The sequence below is a fragment of the Photinus pyralis genome, unplaced genomic scaffold (assembly GCF_008802855.1).
Source record: "Photinus pyralis isolate 1611_PpyrPB1 unplaced genomic scaffold, Ppyr1.3 Ppyr1.4_LG1, whole genome shotgun sequence".
NCBI classification, from domain to species: domain Eukaryota; kingdom Metazoa; phylum Arthropoda; class Insecta; order Coleoptera; family Lampyridae; genus Photinus; species Photinus pyralis.
In genome coordinates, this window is record NW_022170249.1 from 32,695,969 (window position 1) to 32,719,021 (window position 23,053).

General features: G+C 36.2%; 2 protein-coding genes across 4 annotated transcripts in view; both read left to right on the forward strand.

Moving 5' to 3' along the window:
* LOC116180170 (zinc finger C2HC domain-containing protein 1C-like) overlaps window positions 1–19,466 on the forward strand; it is a 37,798-nt gene extending 18,332 nt beyond the window's left edge. For 2 of the 3 annotated variants that reach the window (XM_031500048.1, XM_031500041.1), the window contains 5 exons: window positions 9,275–9,964; window positions 16,940–17,089; window positions 17,137–17,388; window positions 17,517–17,558; window positions 18,717–19,466. In XM_031500048.1, the coding sequence (XP_031355908.1) occupies window positions 9,275–9,964; window positions 16,940–17,089; window positions 17,137–17,388; window positions 17,517–17,558; window positions 18,717–18,989 (1,407 nt within the window). In that variant the 3' untranslated portion in view covers window positions 18,990–19,466. The remainder of the gene's footprint in view (window positions 1–9,274; window positions 9,965–16,939; window positions 17,090–17,136; window positions 17,389–17,516; window positions 17,559–18,716) is intronic. The other variant, XM_031500058.1, reaches the window with a different exon arrangement.
* Window positions 19,467–20,916: 1,450 nt separating this feature from the next.
* LOC116180193 (zinc finger C2HC domain-containing protein 1C-like) lies at window positions 20,917–22,041 on the forward strand. The gene is made up of 3 exons (XM_031500067.1): window positions 20,917–21,132; window positions 21,182–21,439; window positions 21,676–22,041. Exons 1-3 carry the CDS (start codon window positions 21,109–21,111, stop codon window positions 21,946–21,948), a joined length of 555 nt encoding a protein of 184 aa, XP_031355927.1. The 5' UTR covers window positions 20,917–21,108; the 3' UTR covers window positions 21,949–22,041.
* Window positions 22,042–23,053: the final 1,012 nt, after the last annotated feature.

Here is a 23,053-nt window from a genome sequence, read left to right on the forward strand (position 1 = left end):
ATATTTTACATCGATTCGGCCTTCAGAGTAACTCCTAAGTACAAATTTTCAAAAACCTACCTATTTTACTTTCCCAGAAACTTTTAACTAAAGCTCCCAAAAAAACACCCTGTATATTTTCTCTTTAATGCAAAAAATGGTCAAGAAAAAATTATGGTTTTTTTCAACTCAACACTGGTTTCTAAATGAATCTGTTCTATATTTTAGCCGCTTACTTCAACATTCAACAAAATGTTAGTAACATCTTACACTAAACTCTTTAATAATAATAATAATAATAATAATAAAGTCTGTAATCTGTAATAGCCATAGACTATGAAGATTTGTCAATATGAGATATACGTACAAATACGTTACATCGCATTTAGTCACAAACATATACCTATAACGTGAAAACAACGTTTACGGTAAAATTCTGATATCCAGCTACTCAGGTCGGTGCGCAATGTTCGTAGGCAAGGATAATTCATCTGTAATAAACAATAACATTCCGACAAAGAATTAACTTCCTTAGTAAAATCAGTTTTTATTCAGAATTGAAAATGATTTTCGTTGGCACGTAGTGTACATGTAAATAAATAATTAAATTGAAATGTGATTCCTGAAGATTAAAAATTAGAACAACCGCTATAAATTCAATATGGCCATATTCGTACAGAGATAGCGTTGTATATAAAAAATAAGTACTTGGTTTGAATACAATTGGTATACCAATGGACAAGTAGCCAAATTTAACTTCAATTAATAATTACTTCTAGAACATTAGAAAAAAAATCAATATAGCTGCCAACTTCTATACAACAAGTTGTTCTTGTCCATGGTTTGAAAAGAAATTACAAACTTGTCTGAAATGAAACCAATTCCAAAACTACATACCAACGGGATTGATTTGATTGGTTTTTCATTAAAGGTAGGTTTTCTTTGCACACTGAGTATTGGTAGAACACCCACAGAAGTTGAAATTTTCGGAAGGTTTTTCCAAATCCAAATGAATCTGGCGCTAACACCAAACGAAAAAACGTAGAACCTCAAACGTGCTGCTTTTATCAAACTCCCCGCAACATCAGTTCGTAATTCTGGATCCAATACCAATTTTACCAGAAAATAAATCGAGTAAAAAATAAAAGGCTAAAATTGTATGCATGAACAAAACGAACGCTCAACAAAAAACTTACGATTTGGTAACAAATCCCTTTTTCAATAATCCTCGTCGGACTCAAATTTCAACGAAATTTCGGTAAGCAATAATACGTACTTCTTTCAATGGCAATTATATTTGCGTTTAAATTAATAGTAATTTCTAGAACGTAATTACTTCTTAACGTCGTCTTGACACGTTCAAAGCTATCAAGGAAGTGTCCGCTTATCGTTCGGAAATTTTGAGTCTCTTGAAGGATTTGTTGATTTCAAATAATTTAAATAAAATAGAAAATGTATTACACTGTTAAACTCAATTCATTTTACACTGTTAAATTAATTTGTTACACATACTACATATATTAAATTAATAACTAAAATCACAAATTTACCAGGCAAGTTCATTTATCTAGAATAGAAACTCTTTGAATGTGCCACACGGCGTACTGATCAACAATATTTATTTTTCTTTCTTTGGGACAAAAATATTCACATTCACTGCTGTGGTCTTCGAATTATTGTGCTTAGGTCCATTCAAAATGTCACATTCTAATTCGCTAATTTTAGTACTGGAAGTACTGTTGGAAGAACTTGATTTTTGCGAAATTCAATTGCCTTTGTCCAGTCGTATGGATCGAAATAGTGTTTTTCAGTTTTTGGTTAACTTTTATCTTTTTGGAGCATTCAATCTTTTGAATCACTTGATATTAAATACCTAATTGTTTCCATTTTCCCCAAAAATGTCATATCGGAATGAGGTCACTTGAAAAATGTCTTCAAATGTTTGTTTGTTTGTTGCAGCTTGAATATTAAATTTTAAAAAATGGTTACTTTTAGATGTGATATTTAACAAGATAAGTAAATAATTAGCAAACATAACATAAGGTGAACTTATCAACAAATAAATACATCATAATTTTCAAAAACGTCGATTGAAAGTCACATATATACAATTGCTTATTCGAATTATGCAGACAAAAGTGTCCACCTTATAAAAATTTATAATCTTTTACCTTTCCCTATTAATTACATAATTCGGACATATAATTGCATACCTTTGAGCCAATGTAAAAATCATATTATTTGAATAATTATAGTGTATTAATGCCAATATTGACCTTCAAAAATGGTAGGCATTATGCTACACTCTAAATGTGGTATCATATGCAAGCAGGTAGAAGGTAGTTAATTAAAAATTATCATTCTTTATTTTGATGGGGGGTCTTAAGACTTCAGTTACCGTCGATACGGCAGATACAGGTTTCAGCGATTGCCACTCAAATAAAATAGTTATGCAACTTTTTATACTTCAATTTCAAACAAAAATCTACTGGAATCCACCCTTAAATAAAAAATTACATCAATATAAAATTCTTCGATTAAATTTTGGATCAATCTGCAACCGGTGAACTTCAGCGCATACAAACAAAAACGATTTGTCAATACCTTCTTTTTCTTTGTTTTGATAGAAAAGGTGTAATTCTTTAACAGCCGTCAGAATCATAAGTCTTCGACTTATGAGTATATGTGAAGGTATGTCGAAAATGGTTACTGAATCTTCTTTGCTTCACGAAATTTGTAACTTTCCTCTTATCCTTGCTTTTTGTTGATTTGGTCTTGTTTTTGTTCTTCGAGGGGATTTTTCTTTTTGAAACACTGTCTTTATTTGTCCATAAGATTTTTCTTCCTTTGTCTTATCTAGAAACCAGCATTTTTTCAAAATAGCGTTGGCCACCACTATTAGGCTTTTTGGTAGTCACCAAGCGTACGGTTAATGTCCCTCTCCAGACTCAGTTTACACTCTTGTGGTTTAAAAAGAGATTTCTCCTTGTAACATGTTAAAAGACTTGCGAAAATAACAGTTGCATATCCGAAGCCGAACGCGCTGAGTTAAAGCGAATTGTCTTTATCGAAATTGTAATAACAGGAGAACTGCGCTACTGTTTGCACAATTTTATAGACAAGTTAATAACTAGCCCTACTGCAATTCAGACCCACAGATGATTTATGATTCTTAAGCGATTCACAAAAAATTTACATGGCAATTGTAAAGCTACACGGAGAACTGGCAGACTATTACGATCGAAGTTAAGCTGGAGCTCTCTTTTCTCTGTAATTTTCTATATGTAGTCGTCCAGCAAAAAAACCGAGACGGAACCAAGGGAAATGCCACGACGACGTTCCCTGTATGCCAATAGAAAGCCTGCATTTTCGTTATCTGGGCTGCTTTAGATACAAACCAACGCAAAAGCCGAGTTTAGCGGTATCACTACACCCGACTCTCGTTTACCTTTTTTATGAAGCGGCACCTACATATGTAAATTTTCGAAAAATTTAAAACTGCCAAGCGAACTAAGTGCAGGAGCATATGCTGCACTCGTATAGGTATGATTTGCCTACTCCTACTGTATTCACAAGCACCAGAGACCCTGGTGCAGGGTTCATATACGAAGCACCTTCATCAATCATCAGTCATATATCCACTTACATTTATTTTAAAGACCCTGTCGTGAAATTCACAACGAACTACGAAGCCGTATAACAGGATTTTTTCGCAAAGGGTCACTTTTTCTAAATTTTTCACCAGAAATAGAAAAGGTCATTACACATATTTGTTTGGGTAAACCAGTAATTTTTTCTTGTGGAAAAGTAACAATTCGGCTTTGCACATTAATTCGTTAGACCATTTTCTAATCAAACAGCAAATTTCGTTGAAATGCGAAGTTGCGGAGTAATAATTTTGCTATTCCAGCAACGCGCTGATAAGATCTTGGCAATATAATCCGCAATGCAAAAAAGTCACATGGAATGAATCGGCGAAGAGCCGCAATTTATCACCCCCATTTTCTTAGAATAGAATGAATGTATCAGTACCCCGGTAACCTAGTGACCAACCCTTTCCAAACGAGCGCATGCCATTAAAAACTTTTACCCTGACAATGTTCTACTTCAGTACGCTTGACTAATTTACGTACGAACTTTGTTTACAAACACTTTTGCTCGGTGCTGCACACACGTACTTTTGATACATTAAATTCGAGCGTCCTTTTACAATGTGTTACATTGACAAAACTTGTGCATTTTACTTAATTGTAATTTACGAGTGATGAGTTACTATCTGGGATCCAGTATAAGTAATGTTGTCTCCCTGGATTTAGACTCTTCCTGGGCAGCCAAAAGCTTGCAAGAAGCTTTAAAGTCCAACCAAACGGAAGTAAGAATTCGTTTACTTGCTTAGAATTTATTATCAAAGAAATTATTATCCCACAATCAAATAATCCAAAGAGCTCATAGTGGATTGTACTTAAATTTGATGTTCATAAAGCTTTGTCAGCGTCCTATACACACGCCATGCTAATCGTCGTTGCGTGTCTTGTAAAGGAACTAACAATATAGTACCTTCTAGGCACAGATTAAAATTTGAAAAGAATCAAACCACGTTTAACGCAATGAAAAGGGTGGCCATTCGGGTATTGTACTTGCCATGGTGCTCTAGCAACAGTGTCGTACATTCGCTGTTGATTTGCTGCTGCTTGTGGTAATTAAACGGTCAAGATCTTCCAACTTTTTTAATGCAAATTTTATGCATTTGCATCGCCATCTGTGCTCTACCTATAACACTTTTTTCAAGTAACAATATGCTTTATAAACAAAGTTTTAAAATTTCCGTTTCTTTAATTTTTCTTCGCAACCTTAACGCAGAATCGATGGAACTAACTGCTTTACCTAGATGCGATATGTTTGCCTTTACTAGAAACATCATTAGTTAAAATTTTGAAAAAATATCTTAATAAATAAGAAAGTTGATATTGCATATCCTACCCATGCGCACATTAATCATCCATTCTTCTTGGCTCAAGTGCCCGAGTTATTAGCTACCGAATTCAAAAAGAACAAACTATATATATATTGAAAACTGTAGCAGTCCTCGGACAGACGGACAGACAGATGGACTGACAGAGAAAGTTACTGCACCCAAGTTCGTTGGAAAATACGCTAAAAATCGCAGTGGACATGCCCGAAAACCTAGGCAAAGCCTTTTTTCGATTTTTATTTATAAAATTCAATTATAAACAATGCTCAAGTTTTGGGACATTTGGGAGTGTATCTCTCATGCGAAACATTTGAACCCCACAGACGTGATTATTTTGGTGCCGTGTACCTACCACTCAACTTTTGCATTGGGGTAAAAATGTCGGAAATACAAGTTTTGAAGCACCAGGAATCCGAATCAAACAAAATCTCGATTATGTCGATGTCTGGCTGTCTGTAGGTACTCTTACTCTCGTTTCCGACTAAACGGCCGAACCGATTGGGACCAAATTTGATACATAACACATTTTCGTAGACATAAAAGATAGTTTTCGAGTTATTCGCGACCGCAAGTATCAGTTTTTCATTGGAAAAATAGCCCTTGTTCGTCAAGCGGTGAATTAGAGAGTTTTAAAGTCAAATAACGGGAAAACTATGCATTTTTCGAGAAAAACTTAAGTATAGAATCCTTTTTAAAGTGTATAAATTTTAAACAAAAACATTTTTTTAGTCTTATTAGCATAAAAATTGAGCGAATTGTGATGAAAATAAGATCGATCCCTATTTGTTTCAGCGAAAACTACCACCCTAATTAAAAATTAGTCGTTACCCTTTTTCAATTTTCATTATTTGTGAATTATTCATATACATTCTGGATTTGACAAGTTTAGAATAAGTACTTAATTTTAAAATAATTGGATCCAACATGAAAAACGAATTTCTGCAATTTTGTGAAAAATGTCCTCTTCAAAATAACTCCTAAACAACTGTGGAGATCGGTATCAAATTGTAGCTTTTTTAATTCCATTGGAAATCATCTGTACGACAAAAATTAAGTGAGACGTAGACGTTTAAAAACGTGTATTTATATGCGAGCACTATCTTGTTTGAGTCTTTTAAACTCTTAGTTTTAAAGGGATTTAATATGTACCCTTGTGGTTCTTGTAAAAACCTACAATAGTATATTGAAAGACAAGTGTTACAATGCGACCTATTGTAATACGACTATCTTGTGGCACGAGTGGCGACGCGAAGCGTAGCCACGAGTGTCCGCAAAATAGGAGTATTACAATAAAGCATTGTAACACGCGTTTTCCATACTATTTTTTCTATTTCGGTGCTTTAATTTAATTAAAAAAATCATTATCAGAAACTATAGGGAACATTAGAACTAACATGTTTTATGTTGGGAACACTTTTTATGCCGTTAAGTTTTAGGTTGGCAGCGTAGTAAGACTGACATTTTGAAGTTCAAACATGGAAGTACCCAACGAAGTACTACTTGTACTAACTAGTAACTGCCAACTTAAGAGATGAGTTACCAAAAAAAAACGACTATAATCACTGTCTTTGTACAACTGTTTTCGGCCGAAAACAGTTGTACAAAATCATCATTGTGACACCGAAATAGAAAAAATTGTTTTTAATGAACTTTCTATCATAAAAAATAAAGGAGTTATGATTAAAAAGTAGCTGTCGGAAAGTTGGGCTTTACTGCAACTTGGCTTGTTCTTGATGCTCCGGCGAAATTGTGACAATAGTGGCCATTGAAATTCAATACGGTCATGACTTTGATGAAATGAATGAAGGATTTCAAAAAGTTATTAAAATGATTAAATCATGAAAATTTGGAATTTATTTTTTTCTATGTATGTATAGTAGGTGTACACATTTTGTTCTGTTTTTACCTATCTATTAAGTTGTTTTTAAACATTGTAGTGTTAGTAGAAGTTGAATAACCTCTGCCATCTTGAATTCTGTTACGTCACAGGGTCATGTGGCGTTGGATTTTGGTGAAAGGGCGTGGTCTTTGTTAATAGAACAGGGTGGTGGTCTTAGATTGTGGACCAAGGTAGTGGTCAGGGATTTTGGGGATTCCTATTTACATACCTACAGGTGACCTTGTTTAATGGTAAAAGGTCGTACCCTGGGATTTCCCCGACGAATGAATACCTTACGAGAGAGCATTAGGATTCCAAAAGGGCTTTTCTGTACTCGGAATCCTATTTAGCTTCAAATCTCAATTCAACATATCTTAAATTTCATAAAAATCAGATGAATACTTTAAGGGATAGCGTAAGGTCGCTAAAACGGCAACGCTACTCTTAAAAAATGACAAATTATACATTTCAAATTTTACCAAGAAGAAGAAAAGCAAAGCTTTGGAGAGAGCAAGCATGCAAAACAATAGAGGTTCTGTACTTACGTATATAACGTTTTCCTAGTAGACCGGGAAATAGAGACTGAAAATGGACCATTTCCTGCAAAACGAGAAGTAGTTCCAATTTTTTTTCATGTCATGGGAGAATATCTGGTGGTTAAGAATCCAAGTTTTCGACCTCCCACCCCTTGTGCTTCTCCCGCTATTACTTCACCTGACGATAATTTCAATATTTTATTAAGATTGGTTAACTTCTGCATGCTTTATTTCGAAACCGACAAACTGCGTCTTCAAAAAAATAAATAGGGCAAATTACCGAGATTAAGCGTAAAAGAAATTTACACGCTCTTTAACCGTCGCAGAACTCGCAGCAGCAGCCTCATTTTTACGTTGATTCCAGTATTTAACGAAACACCGCTTCCACTATCAAATAAAATAATCTCCTTTCACAAAATTTTCAAAGCACCATCAATCACAATTAGACTTGATAACGCCAGATTTGAAGGAGTGCGTCCCCGCTTACATCGAAAAAACCCGAAATTCTTCGAAACACTTGCCTATTCGTTATCAGTACCAGATGTGCGTTAATTAATTTTCGCCTGATAAAACTCCTTATCATAAACGACCAGATGTGTCTTACATTTTAACACACATTTTCACATTTTACAATTAAATACACAAATCTAAGTAAACAATTTACAGAAGCAATATCATTTAAACAATAATCACGCAATTACACAATTTCTAAAAGGAAAAACCATACTAAGATACAAATTCAAATAAAACCAACCAACTCTGTGCTTATTTCGTAGGTATATAATCCACCAGATTTACACTTAGTAACTTGGAATACTTTCATATACAGAATGTTCCGTCATTATTTTCTTTCTGAACACCCACTTCCGTAAATTTTTTTACATGGTTGTTCACCAAGCAAACTGCTCCGGAATATTTACCTCCATAAGTAACCGGGAGGTTCCATCCCGCAAATTAGCTGTCATTATATTAGACTCGAGAACACTTAAGGACGCCCTTTATGTAACACCTTTAGACCTTACAAAATACATTCTTTGTTTAATAGTGTTATGTGCTAAATTTTCACGGTTCGGTTTATTAAATTATACTGACAATAATAATAGGGATTGCGTAAAAAGTAATTCTACGAACACTTCAAGTTTGTCAAATAAGAAGATACATACATGACGTTATTATTTTATGCATTGGCAGTGTAGGATTCTAGTTATGACGTGAATGACCTAATTGGGTTATTTCTTTACAAATATTTTTGCCGTCATATTCAAATCGAGATCGAAGCGCGGGCGTACCAATGGGGACCACACCGACTTTCCTTATTGATCGCAAGAGAATGTTAAAATAGGCAACGTATTCATGACCTATTACTAACATTCACCTAGTTAAATGAATTGATTTGCTATTCGTAGCACCATCAAACAGTGTAACAATTAAACGCACGCACCCCAGTATTTGTATATTAAATCGATTGTTTTTACATTTGGTACCTATTCGCTGAGTCATCGGCATCGGCATAAGATTTACCTCCTACTGAAATCATTTGGTATTCATTTAATAAATCATGCAGCATTTGCCTATATTTGGGTCTCGGCCAAGAACACCTTCAATGATTCAAAATATAAAAATGAAAGGGTCAAGCGGATATTTCTTGTAATTATCGGGCCCGATGGAAACTTGCTTGCTTGTCGTCCTAAAATATTCACAGCGACATTTGGTGGAAAATCGTATTCGTTACTACAACATTAATTATTACCACCCTTACTTTTACGAAGGTTATTCATTTCTGTATGAGAAGTTTGTTAGTGTAGACCATTAAATTTTTCATTATTTCGTGTAGTCTTACCGATATGTCGATTATACACCCCAATAAGTATTATTGAATCAGTAATTAACTGCCCTTTGTCATTTCAGGCTCGTTTTCAACAAAAGCAAATGCAAGAAAAAGAGGAAAAATTGCTTCGTCTATACGAAAATCAGCAACAACGCGCAATTGAGAGAGTAAATAGAGGAAGTGCAGAAAGCACTGGAAGTCCAACTTCTAATAACGGTATTCCGGCAGGAAAAGTCCGACAGATGTTCGACGAGAGGCGACAAAAGGCTGGCATAGATCGTAGTTATCCCTTAGAACCTTTACGTGTGATTAAAACTAACGGATATAATGGCGTAAGCGACAATTCGAAAACGATGGTAAAAACTACCACCGTTAAGAAACAGGTTACGCAAATTAAAAACGGAAAGCCCCTTGTAAACAAACGAGAAATTGTTCATAGCGTTTATACTAATAATAATAACGGAGATGAGAATTATGAGGAGCACGTAATTAGGGATAATAATCTTAATCGGCCTATTTTAAATAGAACGTATAGGAGAAGAGATTTGGAAATGATGATGAGAGAGCATAGTAGAAACGAAAATATTGAAGATGAGGAATTTCCTGATGTGAATATTGAGGAGTTTGAAGATCCTTTGCCGAAACTTCAGCTTAATAACGCCAACCGTGTCCCTCCGATGCGAAACGTACCCAATAAAGATATTGGGCAAACGAAGACGGTTATCAAGAATGAAACTGTGAAGCCATCGAGCCCTTCTAAAGAAACTAAGGTATGTATTATTCTTATTTTCATGGCACCTTTTTTACTATAAGCATGTCGGTATACCCTTCGTTAGTTTTCAATATGAGTTAACCAATGTCGTGAGGCGCTAAAAAAAAGAACAACCTTTCGTTACAACATTCTCACAAAAAATGCTAGACCACTAATGGTATTACTTTTTCATGGAGTTCCATAATGTTTTCTCTGTAGTTAACAGCTTTATGAACAAGTTACTTTACAGGACGAAAGCTATTTAAGGTCAATCTAAGTTTGTGAAACTTGCATCATGTAACCGTACCAAAAAAATTGTAGAAGTTCAAGTTCCTATCGATTATCATGTCACATATATAATTTAGTAAAAGAAAGGTCGCGCGTAAAGGTAATAAAAACGAAAAACCGTATGAATTACAATAATAAGTAGGTACCATTAACCAAATTAATTTGGCATTGCATGCAATGAGACATTCGTTTGTTTTAATTTCCCACGAGTGTTTTTAGAATTTTGTTAGCCAAGTCGTTCCTACGATCTAATACTTTATTTCTAGAGGATTGAAATCACAAAGCATTCATCTATTCTATCTGAAACGTGTTCGGGTTTAACAATAGAGAGTTGTATATACTACCACTTCCACTACCTTTAAGCAAGAAATTAAATAAATAAATACACTATGATTGCAATATAAAATATAAATCCGCATTAAAAGTGATGGCTACTCCGCGTCCCTACTCCTAAAAGCGTACGGAATCTCACTTTTCTCCGTAGCTCTATCGTTCTCACACTCCATACACCAATAAAGTAAGTACGTCAAACAATGCATTAACATACTTTTTGTGCCCTTCTGGCTTCTGCACAGTCCAATTTTGGACAGCTTTTGGATTTAGAATTAACATGACGTGCACATTCATTGTTCAAAACTGCAGGTTGTAAGCTTAACGCCCCCACGGGATGTCATAACACAACAGTTTATGCATCTATGTGTCATTATTTCGCGAACCGTTCCATGCCCATTGGAGAACTTTCGGCAAAGCAAGGTCCTTTTTAGTTCCCTGCCGAAAGATTCCTCTCAAGCGGCCAGCATCCTCGGAAACTGGCACCTGAGGTACACCGAGCTTCAGAGGTGGACGGCTTAGAGCATCTGCATTTCCGATCTTTTTTTCCCGGTGTATACTGCAGTTGGTAGTCGTACGCATTTGAAAAAAATGTCCATTGTAGCATTCTAGGCGAAAGCACTTCCGGTGTGCTTTTCTTATGACTCAGGCTGTCCAGTAGTGGTTTATGGTCGGTGCGTATCCGCCGTAAACATAATAATTAAATTTTTTAACGCTGATAACCAGAGCTATCCTATTTTGTTTTACCCGCCACTAGAAAGGTAAGCTTTTGTGCAAATTGTTCCCCTTGTCTTTCAAACATATATAATCCCCATAAATATATACTTGTAATTCCGTCAGTAGGCGCAGGTGCGTGTGAATAATACCTTTTATCTTCCGTGGACCTAATCCCTCAGCACTTATCTCAAAACCCAAAAATATGATCCTTTCCTTTCGGTTCGAAAGTGTAGCCGGTATAATCACCGGTAAATGTCGCCATACGTATCGTCTGGGTCCGAAAGTTCTTCCACGTAGTGAACCCTTTTTCTAGCATTTTGCCTTTTCTTCGCGAAACAAGCCCTTGCTATGTGTCCTTCCCTGTCACAAAACCCGCACTTAAACTTTTTATACATACACGTGTTGGGAGAATAGTCTGATTCACAGCGAAAGCATTTGCTCTTTTTACCGCCTGATACAGGATCAACCGCGGGTGGTTTCTTCTTTGCACTTGCCCTACTCTCACTATTGCCAACCTTATTCACAGCAACGTTTTTACTCGATTCAATGACTAGCGCACACTACTCATATAAAGCGGTACTTATGTAACTTTACCTATTTATAAAATTCGAAATTCACATTATTAGCCAGGTAAATTAGTTTTTACTGGCGATAGGAGAACGGCTCACCTGTCATCTCCTAGAGCCAGTAAACAGTATTACCTGATGTACAATATTCTATTTGATACGCATTTATAAAAAATAGTAAACATAAATAATTAGTTCTTAAATTTTTTTTTTAATTTATTGTGCCTCGACTACTTATGGCCATTGGCACAGTTACAGTAAGATAAGTGTGGCTAACATAATAAGTATAGGACGGTATCTATATACAATTATACAATTTGATGTCTTTCAGAAAATTAATTACTCTGGCAATATTTGCTGGTGTTGCAAGGTCTTCTTTCAGGTCTGTCCCTATCCGCCATTTTAGTCTATTTTCATCATACTTTGGGCATTCTGAGAGAATGTGGTTTACAGTAAGAATGTTGTTGCATTCGCACCGTGGTGGATCGAGACTGTCCAAGATGCGTGACACCAGTATGACCAATCCTTAATCTGTGTATTATTATGGTATCCTTTCTCGGCATTAAGGGTAGATTATGTGCGGTTATTTGTGTTTGAATTTGGGCCAGTTTGGCGTTGGAGAGGCTCCAAATATGTTGCCATTTGCTGGTGATAGACTGCTTCAGAGAGTTTTGGAGGTCGGTGTGTAGTTGAATTTGTACTGTGGGCAAATCCATGTTTAGAGCTTCTTTTGCGGCTTGGTCAGCTCTTTCATTCCCAGGAATCCCTACGTGAGAAGGCGTTCTTAAATTGATCTCGAAGAAATGTCTAAAATATCATGTTATCCATGTGACAAAGCCTACGCATTAATGGTTGTTAATGAAATTGTCATATTTGACTAACTTGTCAACATTTACTATATGCGTTACAAACAATAGTTAAACCTCTCGCCAGGAAAGATTGCCGGTCACAGAACACTTGATCGCGATCTACAATCTATGTTTTTCTAAAGATGTGAGCGACTTTCGGAATAGATCGTGTCAATCTTGAACAGAAAGACTTTTCATTCAATATTAGCACGACCCTATTCCGGAAGTCGCTCGTATCTTAAGAAAAACATCGATTGTTGATCGACACAAGGTGTGCTGTGTGTGACTTTCCTGGGGAGAGTTATATTTACATAAAAGTCAGGAAAATGACACATTACTGGCGAGGAAAGATTTGGGGCCGAGTATTTTAATTTCCGAGTCAAGTAATGTCATTTTCCTGACTAGTGTTGTATTAAATTTTACCCGAAATCGTATTTTAATATAAAATTTCAATTTTCATATAGAACTTTTGTTTAATGTCAATCTGCCAGTAATGACAGGAGTCATTATAGACATTTAGCAATGTCAAAAATGCGGCCGGTAAAGTGACAGGTGCGGCCAGTAAATTGACAAGCGGCAGGAAACGTAATCTGCTCTACCTCTGTCGTGAAAACTCAAATTTCCTGACAGAAAGTAGACATGAAAATCAAAGTTTCAGGACGATTTTGGGTAAACGTTTTTACCGGCTTAGCGGGTCCCGTTACAAAAAATAATCGAAGCCAAAAAAACTCTCGGTCAATCCACCAACCAATTGCATATGCTCTGTAATGGGACCCCGATTTACAGTTTAAACTGTTTTGTCCAATTTTATATTTAGATAAAATTGCATATATACCGCTTCGTATGGATAGTAAGCTAGTCAGGATGGTGTGCATCTATAGAACGCGTGAGTTGGTACCAAGGTGGCAGCGAACTTCACTGCATTTTGGCAGAAACAAAAACGCAGAGTAAACAAAAATGCTGGCCCGCTATTGGTTTAAACGGGACGCTGTTACAAAATTTGCGTTGGGCCCGTTTCAGTTTATCCACACGGGCATATAAATAGTGAAGCACAAAGAAAGGGAGAAGGCGGGTAGCGACTGTGAAAACGTAAATATCGTATGGGTAATTTTAATGTGTGCAAGAGCAAAATTGGGTTTTAAAAAAATTCGCAATCGAGTGGGTACAGTTTGAGTGTGAACTGCTAGTAAACAATGTCGTTGTGAAACTGGCATTTTTTATTTTCAAGTTAAGTAACTAGTACACAACGTTGAAATTAATCAGTTAACAAAATGGCGTGTTAAGTTATGAAAAAGGAGCAATTAATTAATTGCAGAGATAATATAGATTTGTTGTTGAGGGAAGGTATGAAAAACGACTAGTGTACGTGAACTGCTTTTATTACGGTATACGCTAAATATTTCGAAGTGCATTAATTTATTACGTAGGTTTTTAAGAATATCCATAGCCGAATTTCGACGACGAAACTAAATTCAGTGGTTTTCAGTGGGTTTTGCCCTTTCCTTCGGTGTGTTTGTGTGTCCGCCGTCCGCCCGTCAGTATGCTCGTTCTTTAGTGAGATAATTCGAGAACGAAACCGAATTTTCGAATTTTGTTCCCGGCAACAGACTAGGCTCCGACGGCCCAAAACCGTAGTAAGGACCATAGAACAACAAACTTAGAATGGAAACTGTAGTGTAATGTAAAAATGACGCGCCATCTCGTGTATGTTCTCAGCAGCTTTTGCGTGAATGGCGCCAAATTTAAATATTAAATGTAAGCTACGTCCGCATTATAGTGAATTTCTCCGGATCTGTAACAATAACATTGGATTTGACTAGCTGAAACCTAAAAGGTAAATGAATCCAGCCAGTGAAGTCCAATTTTATTTGTTAGGGTTCCAAATAAATTCAGTTTAATGCGGATGCACCTCACCAGTCAGGGCCTTCAAAGAGTACAGGGCACTTGTTTTATAAGTAACAACTTCAATTAATCCAATCAAGGAGTTATATTTAATTTAATACGATTATATAAGATACAAGATCAACTTCATGGAACTCTACTGTATGATGCTCTCCAGATCGTTCTAAAAATAAAATATGTGGCAATTTATTACAATTCAATTAGTGTTACCTGCTAATATAATGTGCGAACTGCCACACGCTTTAAATCTCTTCGTGTTCCAGGTTCTAAACCGCATCCAGAAAAATGACGTTCACAAACCAAAAACTTGTGTGTAAATTTCTTCCACATTATATTCTAAACCAATTCTTAAAAACTTCGGGCTCCATTTTTGGGAAACGTCTTCACAATTTGTCACACAACATGTACGTTCTCGACTTGTGTATGCAGAATTCATTGTAATAATGAATAGTAATTATACTTAAAGCACAATAAGCCGTCAATCAAAATTCAAAATTCAACTGTCATAATGGCGAACACGCACTAAAGTTACTAGATTTAGTAACTTTAACACGCACGCTAACTATGCGCCCTCTATTGAATGTTCTCCAAACTAATTATGTTTGTACTCAGTTGTTCCCGTTTACGTTTCCCTTCTAAGTTTTTTGTTCTGGGGTAAGGACTTACAAGTCAAATTGACAGAGAACGGTGAATATTGATTCTGGGGAGAAGTGTTCATTATCATCGTATTAAGTATGGCCGTAGCATTTATGATAGAAATTCAAAAGTCGTCTTCAATATTTTATTAACAAGAAGCAATCTTGTGTAAAGCGAAGAAGTATGTGTCAATAATTGGTACTGAAAAATAAAAAAATATTTACTAACTTAATGTGATTTTTGAATTCATAATCCACCCCACTTTGTATCCTTTACGCATTACGATCTCCTCAACGGCATCCATGTTGGAAAACTGTTCACTCAAGCGTGACGTCACACAGTACTCAAAAGCTTAAGTGGAACGCTTTTGAGTACGGTCGCGTGACGTCACGCGTGAGTGAACAGTTTTCCAACATGGATGCCGTTGAGGAGATCGCAATGCGTAAAGGATACAAAGTGGGGTGGATTGTGAATTCAGAAGTCACATTAAGTTAGTAAATATTTTTTTATTTTCCAGTACCAATTATTGACACATACTTCTTCGCTTTACACAAGATATTGCTTCTTGTTAATAAAATATTGATTATAAAATATTGATCGGCCAAAAAGGTGGTGTAGTCAGTTAGTAGTCGAGTATGTGTCTATCAAAGTGTCAAAGGGATTGGAATAGGCATCTTTCATCGTTATGGTCTTTAATTACGTAATCTATATTCAAAAGTTATCGTTTTTCTAACAATGCCTATAAATCGTGTTTATGAGTGTGGAGACAGGGACAGGGAAAAAGTATCCAATTACCTTGATCCACCCCAGAAAATGGTATTTCAAAACTGTTCGTAGCTTTCTGCGTAGGCAAAACGTTGCAGTTTGCAAATTGTAATGCTTGGTCTTTGCCTGATCCCATGTTGTTATTACTTGATTAATTACGTGCATTATTTTATAGGTGTCTCGCAACATATTTACTAAGCGAACCTCTCCCAAAGAGAGAGGAGACATTCCACAAAAAATCAATGAAAACGTTCGTCAGTATTTTTCGAAAAAACATCTAAACCTTAAATTTGCAGCAACCAACCCTGAAGGTTTATGTTCCCATACATCCACGAGTCAAAGTCAAACAATCCCATAGTGCCAATGCTTTTTCCCAGCACGTTAGGGTCTACTAAAGTGCAATAACCGGTAATTATTAACCATTTGTATTGCAGACTTCTGGCGAAAAAACAGAATTTTATATAACGCCTCCTATCAAGACGCTTATGTCCAAACTTCCTCATCCTTCGAATTTCAGCCAACATCATCATAGTTCACCGAACTTGTCCAATAAGAATGTTCGACCCACTCCAATCCAAGCAAGAAATATTTGCTATCCAAATGTTTGGCTTATGTAGTAAATTCGATTTATCACACTATTTATGTCTGTTACAGGAAATAGCGCTAAATGCTAACACATCCAAATGTAAAAAATCATCCCTTAAAGGAAAACATTTACTAGAAGATTCGAATAAAAATAAACACAATCTAAAAAATGTGGGACCTACGTTAATCATGATTCATATCACGTTTATGTTTGTAGAATCCTTCTGAACCCAGTCGTTCTGCGAATGAATTAATTAGGCGTCCTTTAACTAAACCCCTCCCCCCTATAGCTTGGGATGAAAACGTCTGATGATGTTTGGAAATGAATGTGATAGTAATCATTTTTAAAACTTTCAGCCATTTCCCAAACGAATCGTTAACACTACTCCGAAAAATACGCCTGCCAAGGAAACCTCTCCCATACCGAAAACATACACACCTCCCTCTCCAAGTCGTCCGCTCACTCGAAGTTCTCCAGGAGCCATGTCTTCCAAATCTCCTGCTAAGGTACGTAAGTTTCGATTTACAAGAGAAGTGAGCTGTATACTCTTCAGAAGCCACCAACTCGCGATGGGCCCTCGGTTAGATCGCCTTCCAAGCAATCCGTTAGAGGCGTTGCTGCAAGAGATGATATGCAGTCATGTCAGTATTGCAGTCGTAGATTCGCCGAGGATCGCCTAGCAACTCACCAAGAGATCTGCGCGAGAACTGGGAAGAAGAAGCGAAAAGTGTATGACGCGACAAAACATCGTGTTCAGGGGACGGAATTGGAACCCTACACCAAGAAGCAAACAAAATCACAAAAGGTAGGTCTATTATTTTCCAGTTTGTGTAAAATCGGGAAATTGGAGAAAAGCTTGCGGCCGCTCTTTCTTTAAAAATATGCCGCTAACTCATTTTACTGGTTTGCTAATTTTGACTTTCATTTTATTAGAATCCGGTTCTATCCAATTCTAGACCAAAACAACAAAATCAGGTAAACACCGTGAAATAATAAGCATGGTCAATTGCACATATTTGTTTAAACGGTAGTAGAATACAATTTCCGTTGTCCATATGTTACTAGGGAATCAACCAAAGATTATCGTCAATAATTAATAACTTTTTTTTAGTAAGCAATTTCTTAATTTCAAAAAATCAGTGACGCGCAATGGTAATGAGATTGCGTTTCTTACTGTATGAAAAAGGTTTCTTACGGAACGTTCCTTTTTAGCGCATTTTCAAATTCATGTTTAAAGGCGCTATTATGGGCTCTTTCTCCGCCCGTCCGTTCGAGGCCTTAACTACTCCTACACAATTTTCAAGATATTTAATTCGTTCTTTTTGCATTCGGTACGTTATAGCTCTGGCACCTTAACCAAGAAAAATCTGGACGATTCATTTGCGCATGCGCAGACTGCCGCGCAAAATCAACTTTCTTAGTTATAGAGATATTTTTTTGAAATTTTAACAACAGATGCGTCTATTAAAGACAAGGATATCGCATCTTATAATAATCAGATATGCGCATAATGTCAACCTTCTTATTTTTTATAGATATTTTTTTAAAATCTTAACATTCTTCTAGTAAATGGAAACACATCCCATAAATTTCTCATTTATAAGGATATGTACAATTATGCCTAAACTTACTTTCCTTTGTATGTACATATAAATAGTCGGTTATATGCATATGACCATTCGGGAAGTACTGATCAATTCATGGAAAATGCGCTAAAGTTACTCGCCTTTTTTTCATTTTTTGTTATTCATAAGCACTTGCATTCCCATACTACCCCCTATATAATTAGTAAGTAGTCCACGTAGATAACAATTGATTGCTATGTTAGGAACTATGTTCAGAGATTGCAGCATTCGCGTAGCACTCACCAATCCGGCCCGTAAGAATAAAAGGGAGCATATGCTTATATATGCAAAATTCAATCTAAGTAAATACTTGTAAGTGCCCCTTCATACTGGTCTGTTTAGCACTGCGTCCTGTCCTGCTGCTCAGCAGCGCTGATAAGTCGCCCAGTGTGAAGGAGCACTTACGAGTATTTCCTTTGAATTTTGCAAGTATAAGCATATGCTCTCTTTTATTCATATGGGCCATTATCTCGGAGACGTTTCTTATTCAACTTTTTTCTTTTGATAGCCACAGGCACCCCCAGTAAAGAAAACTGATTGGCGAAGAAAGCATGAAGAATTTATAGGGGCAATTCGAGCAGCGAAGATGGCCCAAGCCCATTTAGCCAAAGGCGGCAAACTATCCGACTTACCACCTCCTCCTCCCGCTGAAAATCCAGATTACATCCAGTGCCCACATTGCGGAAGAAAATTCAATCAGTCTGCAGCGGAAAGGCACATACCTAAATGTTCGACTTACGTATTCAACAAGCCAAAGCAAACGCGAGGGGGACGAAAATAAGACCACGAATGCTAATTTGTTACTTATCAAATTTTGGGACCAACTTAGTCTAATTGTTACTTAAAATAGAGATCCTACTCAAAATTTGAATTTTTACCTAAGTGTAAAGGTGCTATGTTATTAGCAATTGCTATAAATTACTTGCTAGTCTCTAAATCTGGTGGGAAATTTACTAACTTCATCAAAATCGATAATTCTAGATAGACCTGTCACAACCAAAAGTAAGTATAGGCATGCCACTCAACGCAATCACTTAATACAAGATTATTTAACAGATTCTCTATAGAACCACAGATATACGTATATCTGTGATAGAACTAATCTTATACTTACCCTCAGAAATTATACAAGGGCCCCACCCCTTTACAAGTACTATTTTTTATAATAAATAACGCATTTATAGATTTTGTAGTTTAAGTATATATTTGCCGAAATTTGTAATTTACTAAATAAATGCCTAAGCAAAATGAACCTTTACCTATCCTTCGTGTATCGACAAAAGCAACAAAGTGATTCCTGCTTTTACTCGCATTCTTAATAGCAATTATACCTACATATAATGGAGGTGTCCAGGAAGTAGGGACGAATTTGAATTTGTTGCCATTTTGTCCTATGACTGTTAGCAGCCGTGGATTTTTCATGTTTGTGATGACTTTCCCATTAGTAGCCTAATCACTTTTGTTTGGCGAGAATTGTTGTTTGATGTTTATTTTCGTCATGGAGCAGATGACAACTGAGCAAGTTAATACTATGGGATCAAAAATGAATTACTTTCGAGTAATCTTTACCTTTGGAATTGTTGTTTACATGGGAAATCGTACTTCCAAAGGCGACCAGCAACTCATTTTTGATCGCCCGTTACAAAAACAGTGAAAGTTCCACGGCAACCGTTCCTGAATTGCGTGTGAAACTTGGACGTAACGCTACTCGGCAGCGAAGTTAAATTATAACTCTCGCCAGAAAAGATTGCCGGTCACAGCACACCTTGTGTCGATTTACAAACTTTGTTTTTATTAAGATGCGAGCGACTTCTGGAATAGGATCGTGCTAACAGCGACGTAACTATAATTTTGAGGCCCCCCCGCAAACATTTTTATTGGCCCTCTCTCCAAGTCCCTAAACAAAAAGGCAGTGCCTAAGAAGAATTTTTATTAATTTTTACAAGTTTTGCCTTAAAATAAACAAAAAAAAGGTTAAGACGATATTATACATTATAAAAATTTAAAATATACAGTAGCAGCAAATTCATCAACCAAACTAATCACAATTTTCTCAAAGAAGTTGAGAATACTCAAATAAGGAGATTAGTTGGGGGCCCCAGAACTCTGGGGCCCCCCCGCAGTCGCTGTAGCTGCGGGTACCTAGTTACGTCCCTGCGTGCTAATGTTGAACAAAAAGTCTTTTCGTTCAACACTGACACGATATACTATCCCGGAAGTTGCTAGCACCTTTCGAAAAACAGAGATTGTAGATCGGGATCAACTGTTCTGTGACCGGTAATCTTTCCTGGCGAGAGTTATAGTAAATTTCACTCACATTACTGCAGGATAATCCAAAATACTCACAAGCATTGCTTTTTTACAACTTCCAAGATAAGGATGTCTATCATGGGAATCTCGGAAACCATAGAAGCGATGGTCAACTTAGAGAAAAAATACACAATTGTTAGACTTGTCATCATGCTTTAAAAACCCCAGAAAATTCCAATTACTTCCAAAAATATGCCAGAAACCCCGAAATTTGTCAATGTCGTTTTATTTTTTCTGATATTATTCAAATTTGTGTTGTTTAAATAAACAGTTTTGTATTAGTTTGAGCCCAAATTACGAGCATGGATTTTAAGAGTTCCTTGTTTTTGTGAGGGACTATATTTTTTGAGGTAGCTGTTTTTTTTGCACATAGCAATACGTTATTGAACTGCCTTCGGTAACCAAGGTGACTATAAAAATGTCATTTGGGAGACACTTCAAATTTGTACTAAATTAGAAAACACAAATACAATCTCACTTTGGACAATAATAATATTTTTATAAAATTGAATTCGCAAGTCATCTTCCTAAATATAGAAACGTATCCCCAAAAATTTGAATGAAAACGCTCGAAGTTGTCCAAGAGCCATATGTCTTCAAAATCGAGTGCTAAGGTAAGAAACTTAGAGTTAATAAACGAAATAAAGTAGGTACATAATTTAGAAAGCATCAGCCCGCGATGAGGCATCGAGTAGACCACCTTCTAAGCAATCCGGTAAAGGAGTTGTGGCTAGGGATGATCTCCAGGCCTGTCAATATTGCAACCGTAGATTCACCGATGATCGTTTAATAATTCACCAAGAAATTTGCGCGAAGACTGGAAAAAAGAATCGAAAAGTCTATGACGCTACTAAACATCGGGTTCAGGGTACCGAATTAGAACCTTATACTAAGAAACAAACAAAATCTTTGTCACAAAGGGTAAGTGTATCCTTAAAATTGTGCTACTAGAAGTACTTATTACTATATGTTCTTGGGATATATAAATAAGTACTAGCTGCTGGAAACGATCTGAATACATTACCTATACTCCTAGTCGAGAGGACTAGTATAGTACCTATTTGAAAGATGACTCAACTAACAAACCAAATTAGAGTTTGTATAGCAGTGTGTATCCTGTTATATATTGAATTAATCAGTTTTTTTTCTCCACAAAGCCACAATCTACGCAAGTAAAGAAAACTGATTGGAGAAGGAAGCATGAAGAATTTATAGGGGCAATCCGAGCAGCGAAGATGGCCCAAGCCCATGTTGCAAGGGGCGGCAAGTTATCGGACTTACCTCCTCCTCCTCCCAGCGACAATCCAGATTACGTCCAATGTCCGCACTGCGGGAGAAAATTCAATCAGACTGCGGCAGAAAGGCATATACCCAAATGCGCGTCTTACGAATATAACAAGCCAAAGCAAACACGCGGAGGGAGGAAATGAGCGCATTACCTAATGCCAATTTGGTGTCGAATTTGTGGACGAACATAAACTAAACTAATGCTTGTCAACTTAATAAATTTTTGATATAACGTACCTTTTGCCATAGTGTTATTGCTTAAGTTGCGGTCAAGATTCGTTAAAAACTATTAAGAACACGAAATATGAAATATATTGCTATGAGCTTAACATTTGGGTCGCATAAAAAAATAAATGCAATGCCCCATGTGGTGGAGCAAATAATGGTGGGTGCAATGGCCCGGCCAAAATGAACTATATACATAAAACACCTTAAACCTAGCTAGCTTTCTCATTAAAATTTTCCCAGGATACATTTGAATCCCGGTATGCATTTCTTCATCCCATAACATCTGCCAACTTTTCCATTCGAGGTAAAATTGGGAATTTTGTAGAAGAATATGTACCCATGGTATGAGAAAATGTGTCCATTTTTCCATCCCCAAATCTAATTTTTTAATAAACCTACCATTGAATTGAAATTTTGCACAAAAGTTTCTGTTTATAAGGAATCGCGTACAAGAAAACACCCCACCCGTTCGTCTTCCTATCTGCAATATCTTCAACTAATGTTTACTGGAAAACCCATGACGCGTTTGAATAATTCTTCTTCAAGTTTTATGGGTTTTCAAAAAAATGTTCTTGTTCAGATTTTAACGTAATTTTAAAAATTTACATTTAGGGTTGTGATTTGCATGGAACGTGACACGTTCCTACAGGTGGCATCACAGATTATTGAAAAAGATGCGGGCTTTATTTTTACAATTTTCCGTCTTTATTACGAAAAAAATTGAAAACTAATACTGTTGATTGGCGTAAAAAAATGTTTTCTACAAAAAACCTTAATACATTTTTGCTCTAAAATAATTTGCGACCAGTTGCACAAAAGAAAAATAATCTAGGATCATTGTTTAAACCTAGTATTAAGATATCTGATTGGCTTTATACTGCAGTATGCAGCCAATCAAATGTCAAATTTGGCAAATAATGTAGGATTTTGATTATAATTCGCTTTCCTGCAACCGGCCGTTAGGGAGCCAATAATCGCATGTAACATGATATGAATTTTACATTGAAATCCCTATGATGC

Excerpts from the sequence above, each read along its gene's own strand:
- LOC116180193 (XM_031500067.1), top strand. The coding sequence starts at position 21,109 with ATGTCTTCAAAATCGAGTGCTAAG. Across the intron at positions 21,133-21,181 it reads CTTCAAAATCGAGTGCTAAG|AAAGCATCAGCCCGCGATGA; the intron begins GTAAGAAACTTA and ends TACATAATTTAG. Across the intron at positions 21,440-21,675 it reads CAAAATCTTTGTCACAAAGG|CCACAATCTACGCAAGTAAA; the intron begins GTAAGTGTATCC and ends TTCTCCACAAAG.